This window comes from Hyperoodon ampullatus, assembly GCF_949752795.1.
Source record: "Hyperoodon ampullatus genome assembly, chromosome: 10".
Classification (NCBI taxonomy): Eukaryota; Metazoa; Chordata; class Mammalia; order Artiodactyla; family Ziphiidae; genus Hyperoodon; species Hyperoodon ampullatus.
Genome location: NC_136923.1, coordinates 25946704 through 25969643, shown reverse-complemented (window position 1 = coordinate 25969643; position 22940 = coordinate 25946704). Strand labels below are relative to the sequence as shown.

General features: G+C 40.3%; 1 protein-coding gene across 2 annotated transcripts in view; it reads right to left on the bottom strand.

Moving 5' to 3' along the window:
• ADAMTS9 (ADAM metallopeptidase with thrombospondin type 1 motif 9) overlaps nt 1–22940 on the bottom strand; it is a gene marked incomplete at both ends in the record, with an annotated part of 174625 nt that overhangs the window by 125439 nt on the left and 26246 nt on the right. Inside the window, 9 exons of one of the 2 annotated variants that reach the window (XM_079713901.1) lie at nt 1816–1961; nt 8704–8808; nt 10978–11119; nt 12371–12517; nt 17314–17419; nt 17544–17584; nt 18578–18693; nt 18794–18877; nt 21132–21421. In XM_079713901.1, the coding sequence (XP_079570027.1) occupies nt 1816–1961; nt 8704–8808; nt 10978–11119; nt 12371–12517; nt 17314–17419; nt 17544–17584; nt 18578–18693; nt 18794–18877; nt 21132–21421 (1177 nt within the window). The remainder of the gene's footprint in view (nt 1–1815; nt 1962–8703; nt 8809–10977; nt 11120–12370; nt 12518–17313; nt 17420–17543; nt 17585–18577; nt 18694–18793; nt 18878–21131; nt 21422–22940) is intronic. The other variant, XM_079713902.1, reaches the window with a different exon arrangement.

The window sequence follows — 22940 nt, the reverse complement described above, 5'->3', positions numbered from 1 at the left end:
ATTTTAACAAGCAAGCTGTGGAACGATATATATAGGATGACCCTTATTTTATATTTTGTAATATTTATTTCATATAATACATATTACACCTATAATCTCTTTTAAAAGTTTGAAATAACACACAAATTATTTTTTAGTGGTTATTTCTTGTGGGGGAGTATTGGGGGTAAGAATAATAATGGCACTAAGTTTTTATATGATATATTTTTATATCTGAATTTTTTGAAAGCACCTACTATATTTATATTATTATTTTAAAAACTAATACTAAGTATAGACACTACGGAAAAATCTAACCTAACGTGTATTAGTTTATATCCATAGCTACAGTGTTACTTTTACAGACCAGAGCCTATGTCTTATAGCTCTTTACTTGTCCTTAGAGATTAATATTACGTGGATATGAAATAAAGTTGGACTGTGAACAAAAATAAATTAAAATAAATTGATCACCATCTGTGATTTGGACTATACAGATTATTTATTTAGACCAGGGCTTGCAACAGCAGGCTAAAGCTATGTCCTTTTTGGTGTACACAATTCATATTCTTATAAAACATTGGAAGCACCCCACCCTTGGTCTGCAGTGCTCTACAGTACAACCTAGTCTACTGCACAAGCCTGCTTTGCTCCTCTACCTGCTTGCTTCTCTCTACAATCCAGTCTGCTATCCTTAATGTAGGCTGTTAAAAATAAATGAGTACTGCTGAGCCAAACCCTTTTACAAAACCCCAACGCAGCTGGTTCTTAAAAATGGTTGTGAGTTTGCACATCTAAAAACGAATCTGGGAAGACCTCTTGGGCTACATAGGTTCAATGGCAATAATATCATGTATTATTTTCTATCCCTTTAAACTTTATGCATCTTACATCCACACAAAATTTGATGTCATTACTTATAATGAAGATAGCAACTTTTTAAATCCACTTATAAATAGCCTCTCCCCAAACACACGTCTATCGTGATAAGATGCTGGGAAAGAAGCCTGTGGGCTTTATTTGAGAATGTAAGTTTCAACAAGGTTCTACCGGTAGAGACAGTCATGGTCACATTCTGAGAATTATCCTGAAAAGCAGTTTACTTTACTTTTTTTTTTTTTTTTTTTTTTTTTTTTTGCGGTACGCGGGCCTCTCACTGTTGTGGCCTCTCCCGCTGCGGAGCACAGGCTCCGGACACGCAGGCTCAGCGGCCACGGCTCACGGGCCCAGCCGCTCCGCGGCATGTGGGATCTTCCCGGACCGGGGCACGAACCCATGTCCCCTGCATCGGCAGGCGGACTCTCAACCACTGCGCCACCAGGGAAGCCCCCCTATTTTACTTTTGATTCAAAAGTAAATCCTGACTTGGGGCTCCAGGTCCCTTGGGGTTCCACTCATGCCGCCTTGGGGGTCTGTGTGCCCTTTTCAGCATTTCAGTAGCTAACTGGAAAGGATATATTTATCTACAATCTGGAAGGAAATGTCTGATTTCTTTGTTTCCTCATGAAAATCCCCTTGTTCACTTTATTAGTGTGCTATTCCAAGCTCTGGGCGGGGGGGCTGGCATTGAGTATACCTGACTGTCAAAATTGTTGACCAACCAACACAAAGCATCTACCATTTAAGAAACAAAACTTTTAATAATAAAGAGTCACAGGAGAAAAATAATAATACAGAGAGATAGAGCTTAGATAACATTGGTCTGGGCAGCTCTAGATGTCCACCCACTGTCTAATTTGGAAAGAGCTCTTTACTTGCCTCCAGCTAAATTATTCCCTTTAGGAATTTTTCACCCCTGCTACCCCGATAATAAGGGTGACGAGTTCTAGGACTTACTCTGGTCTGTTGCACTCTCGAACAGCTGTTTTGATACCCCCTCCACATGTTCTTGAGCAGGTTCCAAAGTGACTCCAACTTCCCCAGGATCCATCAGTCACGGGGACCTCCATTTCTTTGGGAACACAAAATCCAAACTTGCAGTGCTGTATTTAATAAGGGGAACAGTGAGGGAGAGCTCGGTGCTTGAGATATTGTAGGACCCGCTGTCCTTTTAAACATACCATACTTTCATTGTTTTCCATGCGCTGGTTTGAAATGCTACAATTTCATCATCTACGTGAGTCATGGAAATGGTAGGGAGTTTAATCTCGGGCTTAGTGGTTTTAGGCGGTGTCTTCATTTACCACTGGCTTGAATAAAACTGCCCAATGAGTGGCTGGCTCCAGGCTGTTAGGGTAGGTCCCATGGCCAGCCTAGAAGCGCTCAATTAGTCTACTTGGAAAAATGAGGCGTGCAAATGGGCTGTCTACTGGTTGTAGACAGGGCCGAAATGAGTTATTGGACTTGCATAGTGCATCTCCATTAACAAGGCCTAGAGATGTTGTGAGCCTGGTAAAATACAATGCTTTACTGCTCCTCACAGATTTGAAAACCAATTTTAATTAAATGGGAGAGGGGAAAAAAAGCTGGTTACGTGATTCCTATAAACTCCCTCTAGCAGAGGACACAGGATGAGACTAAAGCAAAAATGGACACATTACAGAGAGCCCTAAACTTTACTGCTTTTTGGTTACTAATGGTTTCTGATTCTACAGCCTAGAGCAGGAAGAAGGCCATGATGCTTAAAGCAAAACAAAGTAAAACTCCTCAGCAGGACAAGTGAGTGGAGAAGCCCATTTCAATCCTCTGCCATTGTTGGGGTGTGAGGCCCTGACACAAAGCCCAGGTCAATGAGCAATGGACAAAGGAAGAGGGGCGGCAGTGGCAGCAGGAGGGTGACGCCCTGCCGCTCGCTCAGATCTCTGAAGCGGAGCTGGTGGTGGCCACTGTGATTTATCCACAGGGAGGACCCGGGCACGCAGTTCAGAAGCAGAGTAGCCTGGAGGCCAGGCGGTGGGGGGAGCGTGTGGGGAAAGGGAACAGATAAGAGGCTGGTGAAGCCTCAGTCAATGGCCAGTCCCAGCAAAGGTCTGGCGAACAATTATTTTAAAGAGTGCAGTTAGGCTTTCTCTATTCTGCCCTGCCTTCTCCCTTGTAATTATCCTCCTGAGTATCTGAGGACACATCCCTTTTCCTGGGCTGTTTGGCTGAGGCTTAAAAGGTTCGGCATCCAAAGAATCCTGGGCAACTCTGCACCCAAGAAATGAGGGCAGAGGTGACCACATCACTCCCTGAAATCATTTTATAGTTGTCTTTACAGCGGTCTTGAACATTCCTTGGAATATATGCACATAAAATCAATGAGAGGCAGCTTGGTCTAGAGCGCCACTATCCAATAAGAATGTAACATGCGCCACATATGTAATTTAAAAAATTCTAGCAGCCACATTAAAACAAGTAAAAAGAACACTGAAGGTAACTTTAATATATTTTATTTAGCTCAAAATGTCTAAGACATTACTATGTCTCCATGTAATCAACATAAAATTATAAATAAGATTTTTTCCCACACTTTCTTTTCCATGCTAGATTTTTAACACCTGGTGTGTATTTTCATTTTAGCGCATTTCAGTTCAGACTGACATTTCAAATGCTCACCAGTCATGGGTAGCTAGTAGCTGCCATATCGGACAGAGCAGGTCTTAAGGGGACAAAGCTTAGCAGGCAAACAGTCTGGTGGTGTGGGATGGCCATTCTACAAACTAACTGTGACCTCGGGTGAGTCACTGAACTCTATTTCCATAGCTGAAAAATGGGGACCTACCTGCCAAAGTTGTTTTGAGTATAACATAAGACAATGTATGGAAAGCACCTAGTACACAGCTAAGCACATAGGAGACCCAACTTGAACAAGGTTTGTAATAATAAAAGCAAATATTTACATAGCACTTAACATTTGCCAGGCATTGTTCTAAGCGCTATGTATGTATTAACTTACTTAATCCTCACAGCATACTATGAAATAGGTACTACTATTACCCCCATTTCTACAGAAAAGAAAATGGAGGCACAGGGAGGTGGATGTCAAACATCTGGTAAGGGGCTGAGCTGATACTGAAACACAGACAATCTGGCTCCAGAGTGCATACTCTTAGCTGTGACACATGCTGCCTCTCAACTGTGAGCAAATGGGAACAACTGTTGACATCTAAATAAAGACTGAAATTTAAAAGCAAGATTAATGAGATGGTTAGGTAAGGCTGACACTCCAATGTGTCTACCCAATATCCATTCTCTCCTTCATCCTTATTAATAGAATCTATATTTCCCTGGATTCTTGTACAGATAGGAATGGTCAAAGAGATGTCAGCAGAATTCACTGGGTCAGATTCCTGGGAAGGTCCTTTTGCCCCTTTGTTCCTTGCCCTTTGGCTTCATTCTGCCCAAGACTCAGAGTTGATGGCTGGAGCTATAGCAGCAATTTTGTGACTTTAAGGACGATGGCCATTTGCATATGATAGTAGAGCAGAAAGCAATTAGGAACCTGGGTCTCTGATGATTTTGTAGACCTACCATAATAGCTCCATGACCTGCCTACCTCTGACTAGTTTTTTTTGTGTGTGTCAGAAAAAGAGCCAACTTGCTTACACTACTACAATTTGGTCTGACCTGAACAAAATTCCTAACTAATATACAATTGAGGTCACAGCTGATGCCCAAATTCAGCCATCAAATCTTGACGCCAGGTACACATTTTATAAACTCTACACACTAAGGAGAACGTTCCTATGACTAGTCATGGACTTTCATAATGAAATTTGTCTGTAAATACATTTTTTTCCTCATGTCACTTCAGTCTTCAATCTGTTGGCCTCTCTATTCTATAGACTCTACCTCCACACAAGAATAATCTTCAAAGCGACCATAATACTCATTAAGCATTACCATAAACCAGAGCAGAATAAGGGCATAGGTTAAGAAGAGTGTTGCCATTCAGCACTGGATTCAAATGTCCTCATAGGGTCCCTTTTTAACAGAAAACCTAATTAAAAGTTCATCTGCAAATTAAATATTTCTTACTGACACGACCACTGGCAGGGGTTCACAGGGGAGGGAGAACCTCAGAGGAAGAGGGGAAAAACCTGAGGTGACAGAGGCTGGACATGGGGACTGTTTGGTGAATATGTATCAAGATAGTCTATTTTACCAGGAAATTGAACAAACAATAATTATGTACTGGAAAAGCCATTACATCATAACAAACCATTAGCGGCTACTGGAGCCAGAGCCGAAATATATAGTCAGCCTTTCCTAAAAGTGTTCAGAACCATTTAAATGATATTTTACATAAATGCTCTTTTTGAGATTGGAAGAACGATCTGGAGGTCAATTTTGTCCCAAGGAGGCTTAAAACACAAGAGTTTCAAATCTCAGATTTACAAACAGGGTTAAAATGACAATGTTAATGGACTTAAGAAGAGAATGGAGAAAATAAAAGGACATGAGAGAGTCATTCATCCAAATAACATTGTGTCAGCAACCCAAGACAGATCACTGCTGAGGGAGCAGGGTAGAGAGAAGAGAAAGAAAGAAAAAAAAATTAACCCAGCAGCAAAGGGATACAGAATTTGCTAGAGAAAAGGATAAGGTTTTACTGCCAATTCTATGAAAACAAAAGCGAAATGGAAAAACACAAAGAACGTCTATGCTAACATATTCACCATCTTATTTGTAAAATGCATAAATGTTCTTCTGGGGAATAAACAAATGAACATCCACATCTTTAATATAAGTTGCTAGACTTAGCCGCTTTTCTAAAACAAACTAAAAATGAACCTATCATGTTCTCCACATAGCTGCTTCTATGAAGGTGTTCTGAATCTGCCTTTTGGAATGCCTTGATGTCTCTTGCTTTTGCTGAACAAAAGCATACAAGGGAAATGTTTTCTGAAAGATCTCCCCAGTTTCCCCATTTGTCAGGTATAAAAGATTACTGTGCAATCTCTTATTTTCTGTTTCTGTTACAAAAACAGAAGACTAGAAGAAGACACAACAGACACCTTCCCAGGTTCTGTGCTCCACGATTGACTGGGACACCATAGTACTACATGGAGCATGGTAGCCTGTACATGACTATTTTACTAAATACAATTCATTTCATCATACAATTGAAAGCTCTACTTTGTTATGGTTTTTCCAGCAGTAACATGTGTCAGAAACAGACATAGTAGGTGGGTGCATCAGATTGACTAAGAACCATGACATAATATCAGTGATTTTTTTGAGCTCAGACAGACTCCATTTAAATATATAGTTGGCTGGCTCCAACTCAAGCCAACTAGCCAAGTTGTCAACTAGATACCATGTCTATTGTCATCTCTCACCAACTGAGAGCAGCTATAGGGGTCACTGTGTTTAGAAGGACTCTGAGGCCACATTGTCATTTAGGAAGGAAGAGTGAATGCTTGATGGCTGCCATGGAAACCTGAGAACCATATCCCCACTCAAACCTATGATCCTCTGGCCATCAGAACTTTGAGTTAAATGTTTTGCAAAATGTGAAAGGTTCACTATGGCCAAAGAGATATATTTCTTCTTAAGCTAATGAAAGGTGCGGTGCAGAAACTGTTATGCCTATGTCCTTAGGCTGTTTTCTTAGGCGGCTCCTGGAGAAAGCAGTATTCTCAATTGCTAAGGTCCTAGCCATCGAGAAGTGAGACCAGAGCTGATGGAGTAACCAAGCTAAATCAAATGAAAAATCATCATTATAATTTTATAAAACCACCCTAATAAAGTTTAAAAAATAGAAAAACCACTCTGAGAAGTGACTGGATAAGCCACTAGTTCTCCTATTTGACCATGGAAACTTAAAGAGCTCAGTGAGCTTGAGTTATGGCCACTCCTGTGGACCCTGCAGCCCCTTCAGACAAAGAAAGCAAAGGAAAGAATTGGGAGGGGAGTGGGTAGGGTGTGTGAGGACTCTGCCCTGAATGAGCTGAATGACCTTGGGCAAGTCACTGCTCTTTTCTGTTTCCTATCTATAAAACTGGGGAAGGGCCATCATCAAAAAATCTAGAAACGATAAATGCTGGAGAGGGTGTGGAGAAAAGGGAACACTCTTGCACTGCTGGTGGGAATGTGAATTGGTACAGCCACTATGGAGAACAGTATGGAGGTTCCTTAAAAAACTACAAATAGAACTACCATATGACCCAGCAATCCCACTACTAGGCATATACCCTGAAAGAACCATAATTCAAAAAGAGACATGTACCAAAATGTTCATTGCAGCTCTATTCACAATAGCCCGGAGATGGAAACAACCTAAGTGTCCATCATCGGATGAATGGATAAAGAAGATGTGGCACATATATACAATAGAATATTATTCAGCCATAAAAAGAAACGAAATTGAGCTATTTGTAATGAGGTGGATAGACCTAGAGACTGTCATATCATAGAGTGAAGTAAGTCAGAAAGAGAAAGACAAATACCATATGCTAACACATATACATGGAATTTAAGAAAAAAAAATGTCATGAAGAACCTAGGGGTAAAACAGGAATAAAGACACAAACCTACTTGAGAATAGACTTGAGGATATGGGGAGGGGGAAGGGTAAGATGTGACAAAGCGAGAGAGAGGCATGGACATATATACACTACCAAATGTAAGGTAGATAGATAGTGGGAAGCAGCCGCATAGCACAGGGAGATCAGCTTGGTGCTTTGTGACCACCTGGAGGGGTGGGATAGGGAGGGTGGGAGGGAGGGAGACGCAAGAGGGAAGGGATATGGGAATAGATGTATATGTATAACTGATTCACTTTATTATAAAGCAGAAACTAAAAAAAAAAAAAAAAACTGGGGAAGGGACGGTTAAGTTCCTCATCTCTGAGGACCCCATGTTTCCACTGAAACACTCTGGGGGCCACTGATTCCACAAGGTAAAGAAGAAGCACAGAAAATGAGATGAGAACAAAATATTAAAAGTGAGTAAAGTGGACAATGAGAGAAGAAAGGAAAAGACTTATGTAAGGATAACATGAGACTCAGATATAGTACAGGGATTACATCATAGGTAAGTGACTGAACACCATTTTTTGTATGGATTAAAAAAATCAGGTTTATATCTACAACTTTTTGTAACCAAAGCCTTAACATACTACCTTTTTTTTTTTTCTTAGATGGACACCAGGTGCAAAGTTTGCATTAATCATATTCCTAGTTGCTGGGACATTGTTATCATTGGGTTGTACAAGCAGCAGATTTTGTTTGGCTATTAACTAATAAGTAGGAGCCATTATAACCAACTCAGAATGTGGATTTGGATGTATCTCAGGTGACACCACAGTGCCTTAAAGGGGTCAAAACAGGCTGGGAAAAGCCTTGTATCCAAGTAGTGAGCACAGTAAGTCTTCCCGTATTTCCGTAATTTTAAGATGTTCCACCAACTTAATAATGGCCTTTCACTGCCACCCCAAAAGAAAGAGGAAGAGAGAGAAAAACAGAGAGAGAGAGAGAGAGAGAAAAGAAACGTTACCTCACATTAAATGTCCCCATAAATTGAAAAGCACATTGGGATCTAAAAAACATTAAAATGAGAAAAAGTATGCCTTAAAATCGAGGCAATAATGATAGCTATGTCCCTCGTGTCAGTATTATGCTATAAGGTAAGTCTGCACAACTTTCAACAGGAAAGTTGAACCTCCTGCCTCCAAAAAGTATTATGCATGCTGATATATGCTACATTAACTTATGTTCTAAACAACGGTGACTGAGCCTACAGCCCAAATCTTGCCCATGTCTGCCCCAAGACAGAAGGACGGATCGGGGTGTTACTTGCCTTTCCAGGCTCACACTCGGTCCCATCAGCCCAGGGCGTGTGCTGAGTCCGGCAGCCTTTGTGCGCTCCATCCACATTATTGCACCAGAGCCGTCTGCACTGCATCTGCGCAATTCAGTTGAATGACAATTCAGTGACAATGTGATTAGAGGATATCAAGCAAGGCAATGGTTGCTTTCAACTAACGTTTTGCCAATGATGTAGAGCATAGGTTAGAAAGGGATTTTTTTCTTGGTATGATAAATGATAAAATATTCCAACGGATACAGAGAGCAGCCCAGGACACACATTTCTATGCCTGGGAGGACTTGCGGGGGTGTCAAAGGGGAACTACTATGCAACAGAAACATACGAGATGTCATCTGGTCATAGTAACATCTCCCCATATTACAGATAAGGAAACTGAGGCTGGCAAAGAGCAAAGTATCACACTGGAAATATGTGATGTGAGTTTAGGTTTGCAATGAGCTGTGACTGGAGAGTGGGTTTTGAGTTACGTTGTGATTAGAGTTAACATTTGGCTTGATGTTAAAACGGGTGTTTTTTTCCTACTAAGCATATATTATCATGATCATATTATGACTCTTTTCTAGGGCTTTCAGGGGTTGTCAGAGGAAAGAAGGGACAAAATATCATGAAATATTTCAGGTATACAAAAAGTATGAACAATAACATAATGGATACCCATGTGTCCACCACCCAAACAAAGAAAGAAGACTTCACAGGCTCAGCTGAATGCCATGCACGCTCATTCGCAATCCCAATCCCTTCCCCTTCTTCCCACAGGTAACCACTGTCCTAGTGATGCGCACCATCTCATCATTCCCATTGCTTTTACTACCAATGTATAAATATCTATCCATGATATACAGCATTACAGCTTTAAACAAACAATGCTGTTCGATATTTCAGGATATACGGATACGTCCTACAACTTCCTGTTTTCCCCCTCTACACACTCTGTTTTTTGAGTTATCCAAGTTGACATATTTAGCTCTATTTCAGGCATAGTTTTTTTTTTTTTGCGGTACGCGGGCCTCTCACTGTTGTGGCCACTCCCGTTGCAGAGCACAGGCTCCAGACGCGCAGGCTCAGCGGCCATGGCTCATGGGCCCAGCCGCTCCGCGGCATGTGGGATCTTCCCGGACTGGGGCATGAACCCGTGTCCCCTGCATCGGCAGGCGGACTCTCAACCACTGCGCCACCAGGGAAGCCCCAGGCATAGTTTTTAAAGATAATTTTTCTCCTGATGATGAAAATAAACAATATTCATAGTAGAAAAATTCAGAAGCTACTATTTTTTAATAGAAAAAAAGCTTTAAATGATACAGTCTTTCCTGAAGCTTTTTCCCCCCTTTTACATTGAGAACATACTCTGTAAAATAATTGTTTATCCTGTTATTTTAATTTAAAACTATAGCTAGAGCATGTTCCCTTGTAGAGTTACTTTTCAATTTTTGTATAATATCACATTAAATGGAGATACTATAGTTTGCTTAACCTTTCCATTCTTGGGCATGTGCATTACTCTGCATGTTTGCCATCAAGAGTAACAGAGAAACGAATATAATCATAGATACATTTTACAGAAAATTTTTTGTTATCTCCATGGAATCACTGTACCTGCCAATTTACCATGCTACCTCTGAACCACTCCCAGCAAAATAAACAAACAAATACCCAAAAGAATAGAATGGGGCATCCCAGAGAAGCAAAGTTCTGCTGATATGCCTCTGGATAATCACTGGATCAAATCGCTGGTCCAAATGTCCATGACACATACATCAAAGTGTCACACACTTGCCAGCTGAGCTACCACCAGAAACAGTTTCAAGCCCCAGGTGGTCATAGGACACAGCTTCGACAAGCTAAAACAGGGAAACAGGTCTGTCTCACGAATTACTGAATCTAGAAGAGCACCTAAAATAAAAGTCACCTGGACAAGGCAGTGGGAAGGAAAGGAGACAAGGAGGGAAAAGGGCTGAGCTCTGTCATTACGAGCTTTGTAACCTTGTCCGCTCTGAGCCTCACTTACCACTTATAAAATGAAAATGGTAATGGCATCTCCCTTTTGGGCTGAGAGTGAAATGAGAAAGTTCAGGTAAGGCCCACATGCAACACCGAGCACTATTACTGTTTGTCCCCATCATCACTATAGTCAACGGACCACTCAGTGAGTGGTTTATGTTAAGAGTGAGAATCCAACGGAAAACTATGAATAAAAGAAAGTCCAGAATCCATTTATGGGGGTAGAAACGGCCCCCAGATACTTACCATATACGGGCACACCTGAGAACCTGGTCCAAAAATCAATTCACATTGTTTATTCACGTTGTAAAGGAGGCCTGGCAGTTGGAAAGGCAAAGGATAGGGTCTGGATTCAGGTTCATTAAGCAGACACTCGCCGTAACCAGTGCTGTGGAAAGCAGAAAACAAAGATGGTGAGGGCAGTGGATAAGATATGACTGTCAAAGGCTCCAGATGACAGTGAAGGCCATTCTGTCATTTTAATGGTACAGAAGATGGTTCCTTTTTTGTATTTGTTTTATTCATTTCATCCAAACTTGAGTCCAGAAGCTGAAGTTCTGTTTTCCGTGCATACTTGTTTGTGGAAGCACCGGCTGTGCATACAACATAACCAGGAGGAAATATGTACCTGTTCCAGAATTTACCACCTTTCGGGGCAATTACCTATTTATTTTTCGACGTCTTCTCCAATAGGGTAAAGTGTCTTAGGGGTAAAATTACTGCCTTTTTCACCCAAGCATGGGGCCCTGTCCATAACAACAAGTGTTTAAAATATTTGCTGATTTGCTTAGTGTTACAATAAGAAACACTTTAAATCACCTGGTTAAAAAAACCACACACACACACACAGACACACACACACACACAACCCCCAGCAACCTGCCAGTTCTTCCATGTTTCTGCAAACACTTTTTCTGGAAAATTCACACCCGGTGAGTTCTGATTAACAAAACCCCCTCTTCCCTGTGGCTGGGGAAATATACACCCAGTGACCTTGGGACAATCACTTAACCTTTTGTACATCTGGGAGAGATGAGCAATAAATCTGTGACACAAGGATTTTGTATAATGTAACTGGATCCTTGAGCAGCCTGGTGGGAAGCTTAAAAAAAAAACAAGAAAAGAGAGAAGGAGAAAGAGTCAAGGAGATAGAGAAAGCGAGAGACAGAGAGAGAATGTTCTCAATTTGACAATATGGAGGTCTGTGCAATTTTCATCCACCCATGTAACGTTCTTTGGAGGCGTCTCACTTCCCCACCCCTTTCCAACACCAAATTACTAAGTTAGAAGCACATAAATATTTGTGGCCTTCCTTCATTATGTCATCATATTCATGGTCCCTTTCCCAAGACCTGCACAGATTTCACAGCTTTACCAAGAATGAAGCAACATGTACATATTCTCTTTAAGATCCCAACCTTTTTCTAGAGCTCAGTCTGTAATCTTCTAAATTCTGGTGAGGACATGAACTACACAGATGTCAGAGAGTATTTTTCTTTTCCCTCCTCCCAGGAATGTCAACAAAAATAACAACTCAAAAGGAATGCTTGACTCTACATTTTCTTTCCCACAATTAGTTCACTGCATGGAGGCCAGATACTAGCATGAAGGCTGTGCTCAAAGAAAGTTCAACTCTTACTCTAAAAATTCAGTGATGTATTTTCGACTACACTTTGACCACATCCAGGGGTTGGTGTAGAAGTTCAGTGTTGGGGCCATGACATGCTGGGGGCTCTTGACTCCTTCTTCTTTGCACTTATTGTTGTCATCATGAGGCATGTTGAACCTAAGGCCAAGGAGATAATGATATAAAGAAGTGAATAAACACTAAGGGATACAGCTGTTATAATTGCGTTGAGAACACATCTTAGAGAAAAAATTCAACTGACGACTGCATTATGCATAAGAACCTGAGTCCTGGTGAGCAGAACAAAACCTACTAGAGGATTAAAGGTAGGGAGTAGAATAAAACATACTTCTGACCCAACTGAATACAAAGTGCCTTTAATGTAAAAAAAAAAAAAAAAAAGTGAATTGGGCCACTATTTGGTTTAGCTGTACTTTTTGGAATTGCAGAGGCTCTGCATGTGCTGTAGTTGGTGCTAGAATACAGTAGTTGGAATTCCTAATAAGCTGTTGAAGGCCAGTTTATAGAGTCAAGAACTTGGCAGGTTATGATAACACTGTGCACATAAAGAGTCAGTCAACTGTCAAAACTTGAAGTCAAAAGCTTCCTAATGAGAGGCTCAGGGTGGGTCTTGGCATCTCTTCTTCTTCGGGTCAGGCTGACAGATGCTAAAACCCTGCAAGTATACCGTTATAGAGGCGTGCAAAGTTCGTGCACAATAAAACCCATTAAGAAAAACTGCAAGCATGGAAACGAGAGGCACACCAATCCAGTTGGCTTAACCCAGAGATGGCAAATAGTTTCATGCTTCATGCCAATTACAATTGATTGGTACCAGCTTCCTGAAAATCTGGGCACAAAAGTATTCTTAAACTAATCCAGGTTCTGCCCGAGAAAAGGCTGTGATGGAGTGCCAACATCCTCTTGGGTCTGGGAGGGAACTCAGCAGCGGCATTAACACATATTTGCCATTCTTGGCTTAGAGAGAGGAAGTGGGGAAAAAAATGACAGGAAGCATTTCTCAATCCAGAAACATCAGTTCTATGACCCACATGCCTTTCTCAGTAAGATAATTATCCATTGGGTAACAAGCTCACAGGGGCTGTCCTCTGGATGACTATTCCGAATCACAAAATTGATGTATATGATTAATTTGGCATTTAGGGAGGAATTCCCTTCACTAGTTCACCTTGAGTTACAAAAACAAGGGAGTCAGAAAGAAGTATGTAGACTTGCTTCATATAAAAACAAAAGCTGGAATAAAAGTCTGTGAAGTCCATACCAGTAATTTCTCATGTTTGATTTCCTTTTTCTTTTAAAAATTTGGCCCCCTCAACAATTGCCAGATGGGAAATGTAAGACGGGTAAACTCCAACTGTCTTGGTTGAGCTTAATAGTAATAAATGCTTAAGAGTCTATTTTCTTAAAGGAATGACTGCCCAGGTTTCCAAATCCCAGCTGCAGAGTCAGTGTAATACCTCCATCAACAAACCTAATACAAGCAAAGTCTTCAAATCTTGTTTGTTTCTCTCTGGTGCAAAGGAGCTAGTGTTTATTCCCCACCCCACCATGACTTGATAAAATCCAGTTTATTTCACCGTGTAAACAGAAAACTTTTTTTTTCATTCAAATGTTAAGGCACGTTTGCTCATAGCAGGGGTGGTATAACAACTATTCATTGAGCACTTACTAAAAAATACTTAACAAGACATTTTTAGCATTCACAATGCTCCAGCTGGTGTGTTAAATGCATTCGATGCTTTATTTCATTTAATTTTATTTAATTTTACTTGATTTCATTTAATTTAAAATTATTTTTTTATTAATTTTATTTGACCCAATGAATAGTGTGCTATTACTATCCACATTTTACAGAAAAGGAAACTGATTTGTAGAGAGGTTTAACTATCAATATTTGATCAAGGTCACATGGTTACTAAGGGAGCTGGGATTGGAGTCTACTTCAGACTGATTCTAAAACCTCCTGTTTTGGAATACATACAAACTACATTCTCTCCTATGAGGCAAGTTGCGGAAGATTTGTCAGAAACACTGTGTAAGGATTTCTGTATTCAGTAGAGACTCAATTACCTCCCGAATTCTTCCTGACTCTTAGATTCTGGGTGTCTATGAAGCTGGTACGAGAAGCCAGGAGCTATTTGTGAACATACAATGATGCTCAACAAATACAAGGTCAGTTGCTTTTTCCTCCCAACAGCTCTTGGGTTTTATATTATCAGAAAGTCATGACTGTAACAACTTAACATTTAATTTTGAAAAAGTTCATTAGAAAATCTGCTACAGAGTACGGGAGCAAATTTTTTTAAAAAAGGATTTTAACTTTTCTTAAAATATGAACAAAGCTAACTCAAAGAGACAAGGTGCCAAAAGAAAAATAATTCATTAACAGGCTAGCAATATACTTTCTGTTTAAGCCACAACTCACATCATTCACCAATTATTTCATTTCTTGCTTCCTGACACTTTTGAGATGAGGGGTATATGTATTGTTTCCATCTTAGAGGAAGGGAAACAGCATATATTTTCCTCAAGTCAAAGGGAATGTTAGAACAATTCCATCCAGAACTTGGGTATCTGGCTGCCTGCTGACTCTGCCTTGGAACTGGTGCTCCAACATCATATGCTCCTACGCCAGCATTAGCTACTACGCTTTGCGTAGTTTAATATCTCTAAGTCAAACACAGGGACACAATAATATCTACCTTGTGGGGATTATAAAGATTAAGGGAGATAACGTAAATGAAAGCTCCTAGAACAATGTCAACAACATGGTTTTTGCAGGGGGAGATGTTTGTTAACACTGTGAATTGAGACTTCTCTATAGCTTAAAATATTTTGTTTTTGCTACTCAAAATTCCTACTTTCCTTAAAATGTCAATTTTATAAACTGGCTATCTAAAAGGGGTTTATAAACTCTTTTGGGGAAAGGAATTAACAGGAAATTAATTATATTTCTTTAAACAGTATATTCTTGTTAGCCATATTTTAGGGGGAAATGTTAATCTGTTAATCACACAGGGACTTCCCTGGTGGTGCACAGGTTTAAAATCTGCCTGCCAATGCAGGGGACACAGGCTCGATCCCTGGTCCGGGAAGATCCCAAATGCTGTGGAGCAACTAAGCTTGTGCACCACAACTTCTGAGCCTGTGCTCTACAACCCACGTGCCGCAATTACTGAGCCCGCATGCTGCAAGTGCTGAAGCCCAATCACCTAGAGCCCTGCTTCACAGCAAGAGGAGCCACTGCAGTGAGAAGCCCGCACATCGCAACGAAGAGTAGCCCCCGCTCTCTGCAACTAGAGAAAGCCCGCGCGCAGCAACAAAGACACAAAGCAGCCAAAAAAAAAAAAAAAAAGAAAAGAAGAAAAAAAAATCACACAAACTCTTGCCCTTTGAATACATTTCTATCTCTGTAACTTTACCCATTCCATTCTCTGGGGAAGGAATAGCTGCCCCATTGAAATGCCACCCTATTCCTCACTGTGAAATCTACACCTCCTATTTATATGTCTCAAGTAATTTACCAGATTTCATGTAGAACAAATGAAAATCCCCCAAAGATTCTGTTAAAATAAGTTTGTTGAAACTGAGTTAAATGAAATCAACACTTTAGTATAGGACTTGTCAGAGCCTTTACTTCATGCCATTTGGCCTTGGCATTCCAAGCATGGCTAGACTATGAAAAATTTTTTTAAATCACTGGATTACAAAACTCTTTTTCCCCCCATGGACCATTCTCTTGGAATCAGTGTTAGAGCCCTGTACTTTGGGAAATGCTGGTGAAATCAATAGTTTTCAAACCTAGTTCCAAGAAATCCTTGAGTTTCATGAAGGTGTTTCAGAAATCAAAGGACAGAGAGGCAGCTGACTAAGCAGGACTCTGATCTGCCACAAGGGCTTAACTGAAAGTCATGCCTCTTTTATTCTCTAAATATTGGGCATCTGACGATATTTCCTTTGGAGAAAAAAAAAGGGGTGTGCTCTTAAAATATGCTTGAAAATATATCCATTATATGTGGAATTGGATTAGAGATACCTCTATATATGCATCTTGCTTTACGCCTATTATACTACACTGCACATAAAGTGCCTTAAAAAAACATTTGGTGAATGAAAAAGCTTGCTTAATAGATGATGTTATCTCTAAATAAAGTTAACATCTGACATGCAGATTGATACACAGCTGTATTATACAAGGACATCTTTTGAGAAAATTATTTCTAAAGGATATAGTATGAGTAATTTAATCATTCTAGAAAGAAAAGAAGGCAGATCAAAAACCAGAATAATTTTGAATAAATTTATACTGTTTTGCCCCATGTTCTAACCAGGCTCTGGCTCTAAAGAACAAAAAGGAAAAGCCAATTTCACAACGACCAGACACTTAGTGAACATAATTAGGAAATAGTTTCTTCTCTGTATCTTTGTTCATTTTTCCCCCTAAAAGAGGGATAGCTCTGTTCCAGAGGCTAATATCTAAAGGACAACCTCAGATATAACTAAAATCAGGAATGATCTGGGTTTGGGAAAATCGTGCGGGCCACAGCCATGTTGGAGGACCCTACTAAACAAAGATGTGTCAGGTAAGTTCTCTGGGCTGATATACCCTCTGTTTCAGTGGAGGGGGTAGAAAGGCCCCCTTTTTTCCACTTTGCAGTAGGAAAGGAGCATATTAGACCTTGCCTAGAAAACTTGTACAGTTAAAGCAAAGAGACGCATGAGCTATGGCTGAAGAGGGTGCACTGTATTTATTTAGCTTCCCAAAGTCAAAGTAATTTCTGCCAGCTACATTCCAAGCTTTTCAACCCTGCAAACTCAACTATGATTCAAGAAGCGTCTTACACCCTCTAAAGTCAAGTAAATGCTCACTGATGTGAAGGAACAGAAGTTTTAGGTCACTCTAAATTAAATGAAAATATGGAGAAGAAACGTACACATGGCCCAGTTCATGGGCTATTGTAAAAGCTGTACTCAATCCACTATCTTCACTGATAGAGCAGCTTCTGTAGGGATCACAAATGGTTCCCAGTTCAGCCAGACCTATTAGAAGGGAAAAAAAAAAAAAAAAAACCCACAAGGATTTACTTTAAAAAGCATTTGTGGCTTGGAAGAAAAACATGTCATAAACTGTTGTAGCCAGAGAGGATACGCACAGTGGACTCACCTAAGGTATCACATTTGTCATGAGCTCTGCAGATATCCTGTCTGAAAGCAAAGCAGACTTAGGGTCTTGACACCAAAGAGTAAATGTAAATACAAGCAAACACTTTAGAATCTTCCAGGTATTCACAACATCACCACTTTAGGGGGGTGGGGGGGGAGGGTACTGGTTTTACAAAAAGCAGACTAACAGAGCCAGGGATTTGCAACTCAAAAAAGTTTAGGAATCACTGGTTTACAGATTAAAAGCTACATTGAGAGGTCTCCTTCTGCCACAGGGGTAGCCAAGGGCAAGTGAAAACCTTTCCGTCCAGGATTTTTCCTCATACCTTGAAGCAAGTGATTCTAGTTTCTGAAGAACATTCTGAGAAGGCTCTAAATGCCTTTCATTTAAGTTGATCAAAGAGCAAGTGTTTGTGACCATATCAAAGGTGACCGATGGGAGACACACTAGGCCAGCAGACCTCTTTGCTGCCCTGCACAGCATTTTAAATATTTTTGAGCTAGAAGCTACCATTTAAAAATTGGGAGATTTCACATTTTCCAAAAAAAGTATCCTTATTTCTGGTTTCTTACAGAATCACAAAAGCTGGCAACACTGGACTTATATCCTGCATGCTAACGAGCTCAATGGGAATGGCAGCTGCCCGCTCTATACAGGTGTTTACTTTTAGACCTGCCTAACACATTTATGGCCTACTTGGCGGCGATGGGTTACTGGTTCTCAACCCGGGGTTATTCTGCCCTCCTCCACCACACACCCTCAAAGGGCATGTGGCAACGTCTGGACAACACTTTTGGTTGTTATAGTTAAGAGGGGGGAGAGTTACCGGTAGGTAGTAGGCAGAGACCAAGGATGCTGCTAAACATCCTGCAAGGCACAGGGCAGTCCCCACAGCATAGAATTATCTGATCCAAAATGTCAATAGTGTTGAGGTTGAAAAACCCTGGGCTAGGGGCTGGCCACCAGGAATATATGACCTCATCCCATCAACGTGACCAGAAACTAAAAGACTGCAGGAATAGACATCCATATACCTCGTTACAAGAACTGCTGTATCATGCTGGATTCCACCTGGATGGTTCTTTGAATGCTGCCACTGGCAAAAGTTTTTTAATGTTGTCTGGGCATTAAAAGATATGGAAGGTCCTTCCTAAACACAGAAAAGAATTATGGTTGGTCCGCTGCACCAATACCAATTAGATATGCCATTTCGGATACAGAGAGAAGAAAGAAGAAAAAAACTTTATTACCTGTTCATTATGAATCACAACTAAGTTCACAATTACAATATTAATTAAATTTCCAATACTTGGGTCTTTATAGATAGAGGCTACCTGCAACCGAGATAAATTTTTCAAAGTTAATTGTGAACTCCGTGTAAGCAATAAGCAATTCACTTTTTATGCTGGGCTCCACCTCTTTTTATGGTTCATGCAACATATGCATTTTGGAGTTGTGAATTTTCATTCAGTCAACAAACATTTCTTAAAAGTCTCTTTGTAAAATTCATAGACGGCAGCTTTAGACAGTAATGAATGCAAACAAATTTAAATTTCAAGGTGTTTTCCAAGGAAACTGCATTGCCATGTAACTTAGCAGTTCTTTGTGCCAAAACACTGGATATTAACTTTTGATCAAGCTTTTTCATCCCAGTTGAAGCTGGACTGCCATTTATGGAATCTCACATGGACCACATACTTGCTAATACTGCTGCTGTACCAATCATTTGTGTTCTCCAAAACCTGGTAACCTGTTTTTTTTTTGGGGGGGGGTTGTTTTCATTATTATTGTTAATTATGAGAGCTAACATCCATTGAATGCTTACTGTGGACTAGATCCTTGCTGAAAACTGCACAGCAACATTCTGGGCTAGGTGTGACTATAATCTTTGCTCAACAAATGAGGAAACTGAGGCTCAGAGAAGTTAAGCAACTTGTCCAAGACTAAACAGCCAGCAGTGAGTAGCAGAGCCAGAATTCTCAGCCAAGGTCAATTTGACACTGAGTCCATGCTTGTCATCAAAATCCTTAACAGGTCTGAATTTATGGGTTAGAAATGGAGTTGAGTCTATGCAAGGCCTGACTAGGTTTTCCTTTCCCTCCTCCAGGACAGGAGAGGGCTGGGGCACATGGGACTGAGCTTGAGGAAGAGGGGTGAGGGAGAGTGGGGAGGGGAGGCAGGCGGGGTAAGGGTTGGGGAACACAGTGTGGGGTGGTTCACAGCAGTGCAGGGAAACACAAGGAGAACCACAGGTCACGGAGGAGGAAGGAGAAATTCTAAGTCAGTGTTCCCAAACGGCTGCTTTTCATATTCAATGGGGGAATTTAATACAAGTAGATTCCCATTCAAATAAACTAGAATCAATCTATTAATAGGAATGCTGTGCTGAGGCTTAAAATGAATGAAGGCAGAGCACATGGTATATTATGGAACAATCTCCAGTGTTTCAAGAAAATAGCAATATGTAACACCATGTATGAGAATGCGCCATCTCTGAAAAAAAAAAGTGTATCCATACATTTTTGCTTAAGAAATGTCCAGAGTTGCCTTGTCCAACATGGTAGCCACTTGTCACGTGGCCACTGAGCACTTGAAATGTGGCTTGTCCGAAGTGAGATGTGTTCTGAGTGTGAAACACATACTGGGTTTTAAAGACTTAGTACAGAAAATAGTTAGTCTCGTTAATAATTTTGTAAATGATAACATTTAGATATAAAACAAAATACATGATTAAAATTAATTTTACCTGTTTCTTTTATGTGTGTGTGTGGCTAACAGAAAATTTTAAATTACATGTATCTATATTTAAAAAAAATTACGTGTGTGGCTTGCATTATATTTCTATTGGGCAGTGCTGGTTAGAAACACGGGCAAATAAACTTGTCACAGTGGTTGCCTCTGGCAAGGGGCCTGGGAGCCTGGGTGGGGAAAGGCACTTCAGCTTTCTCACTAGTCTTTGGATCTGCTTGATTTGTTTTCCAATCACGCAAATTTATTACTTTTTCAATTCAAAATGGGAGTAGAAAAATTCAAAATGGGAGTGAGAGATTCCTAAGACTCACCCCAGAACTACTTAATTAGAATCCTGGGGAGGGGGATAGAGACATCTTACAAAGCTCCACCAGTGCTTCTGATTCATAACCAGCATCCAAAAGTCTTACTGGCACCCACACCTGGCTGTGCAAATTCACGTGTCAAAGGGCACTGGTTTTGGGAAGTGGACAAGCTGAAGGTCACATGCAGTCCCTAAGCCACTTTACTGGCTTTACATGACCATGGGCAAGCAACCCAACTCCTTTGAGGCTCAGTTTTCTTATCAACAAAATGAGAATGACAATTTACCTAGCAGAGTTGCCGGGAGGATTAGAAATGATGCCTTTTAAGTAAGAAGCACATTGTCTAACACAGAATAAACACTCACTATTGATGCCCATTATTGTCATTGTCTAATCTTATGTTCTCTTCAGTCACTTGCCTGAATCGTTGAAATGCCAGCCCCCAATGGTTCTCCAAAGCACTGGGTGGAAACCCATTCCCCAAGGGCACATTTAGGGACATCATAAATCACCTCCTTTTGAATGTACTTACAATTGACATTAAAGTTAAAATATAGTGTTGAAGGTTTGCTCCATGGTATAAAACCATTCTGTTGTCTGCCACCACCATCACTTCTACAAACCGTGGATAGGATAAAAAACGTTTTGTTCTCCTGTGGGTCCTCTTTTCCCTTGTGCTGTCCGTCTTGTTACCATAGGCAGAAAGTGCCCTTTTGGTTAAGCTGCTTTTTAATACTGCCACGTCATCAGCCAGGCTACTCCTCTCTCCCCATTTTCTCGTCCTCGTTTTCCTCTTGTCCTTACTGTGACTATTTTTGTGTTCTGTAACAAATCAGATGGCATGCATTACATTTTGAGCCACATCTATTTCATATTAAGAATTTAATTTGACACGTCTTAAAATGATGCCTCTGTCGTCAAATTACATACAAAATCAAGTTCTACACGCTGTGGACTCTCCAGGTGAAACTATCTGCGCTCTCATCTAAATGACTAAGGACTTGAAATTAGCTTTTCTGGAAGCTTCCATGAATGCTCACTTAAGGTGTTAGAAAATCAGGCCTGAATTTAGGGGAAACAATTGCTTATTCTTTTCATTCGGTAACAAAAGTCTGGCTGGGGTTTAAGTGGTTTGTATTCATTGTTCTTTGCCATACATGGAGTAAGGGCCAACAGCACAGCTACAGAGCTCTAGAGAATGGAAATGGAAATGCTTCTTGTACACTACTTTTCATATTCAATGAGATACGGTATAAAGGGGCCTAAGAAGTGGGCAAGCTAATAGACAGTACAAAGGAACTACAGAAAATGAATGACAAGGTATTATTCTCTTACCATATTCAATCACTGTAATGCATGAAATGTAAGAATAGAATCACTGCTGTTCAATGCTTCCAAATTTTTAATTAATTTGTTTCAGGGCTCAGTTGAGGAAGTAGATTCCACTCAGGGAGTATAAATAGGTAGTTGGGACTGTGATATATAACGCCAGATGAGGTCTCCTCATTTCTGATTCTAGTCAAGGTACCTCCTGGATTCTACACAAGCCTGCAGCTCACAGTGTGGTCCGTGGACCAGCAGCATTGGCAACTCCTGGAAGCTTGTTAAGAATATAGACTCACCGGCCCCACCTAAGACCTGATAAATCAGAATCAACCTTTTAACAAAGATCTCTAAGTGATTCATATTCATGTTAAAGTTCTGACAAGCACTAGTCTCCAACTTGGTTTGAAGCTTGTGTTGCTGGTGAAAATATTCAATTTCAAAGCCATCAACCCCACAATAAACAGAATGAGCATAAAAGTTCCTGTTAAAATATGCTTTGAGTAAAAACAGAATTTAATCAGTTATCTTGCCTATCAAATCATAACTGGTTAAGAGTTTCAGAGTTTTAATGCCAATAGTTTGTAGCCCAAACAGGCAACAGAATTGCACAACTAAGAAATATGCTTTCCTAAGACACAAGAAATAGAATTTATTACACCAGTAATAACAACAAAAAAGTTATAAACTCTGAGTGGTTTCATATTTGAAGGGCTCAAAAATTTAACCATTATAACCTATTGCTAAAACAATCAATTTAGGCCAGGATGTGTATTTTGCTCAAGTTGAGTGTTTTAGTGGTTGTTAAAATAGTGAAATCAGTCCAAATTGTCAAACAAGTTATATGTGGTGCAGATATAGATAACATGACTAGCCCTAAGCCTGGTACGCAGTAGGATTCAACATTAGACTATTTTTCTTCCAGTCTCTCTTTCAAGAGTATTCATATAGGTATACCCATGCCATATAGGTACTTGGGCTGTCATTCCATGTTTAAATCACTAGTGATTACAGAATG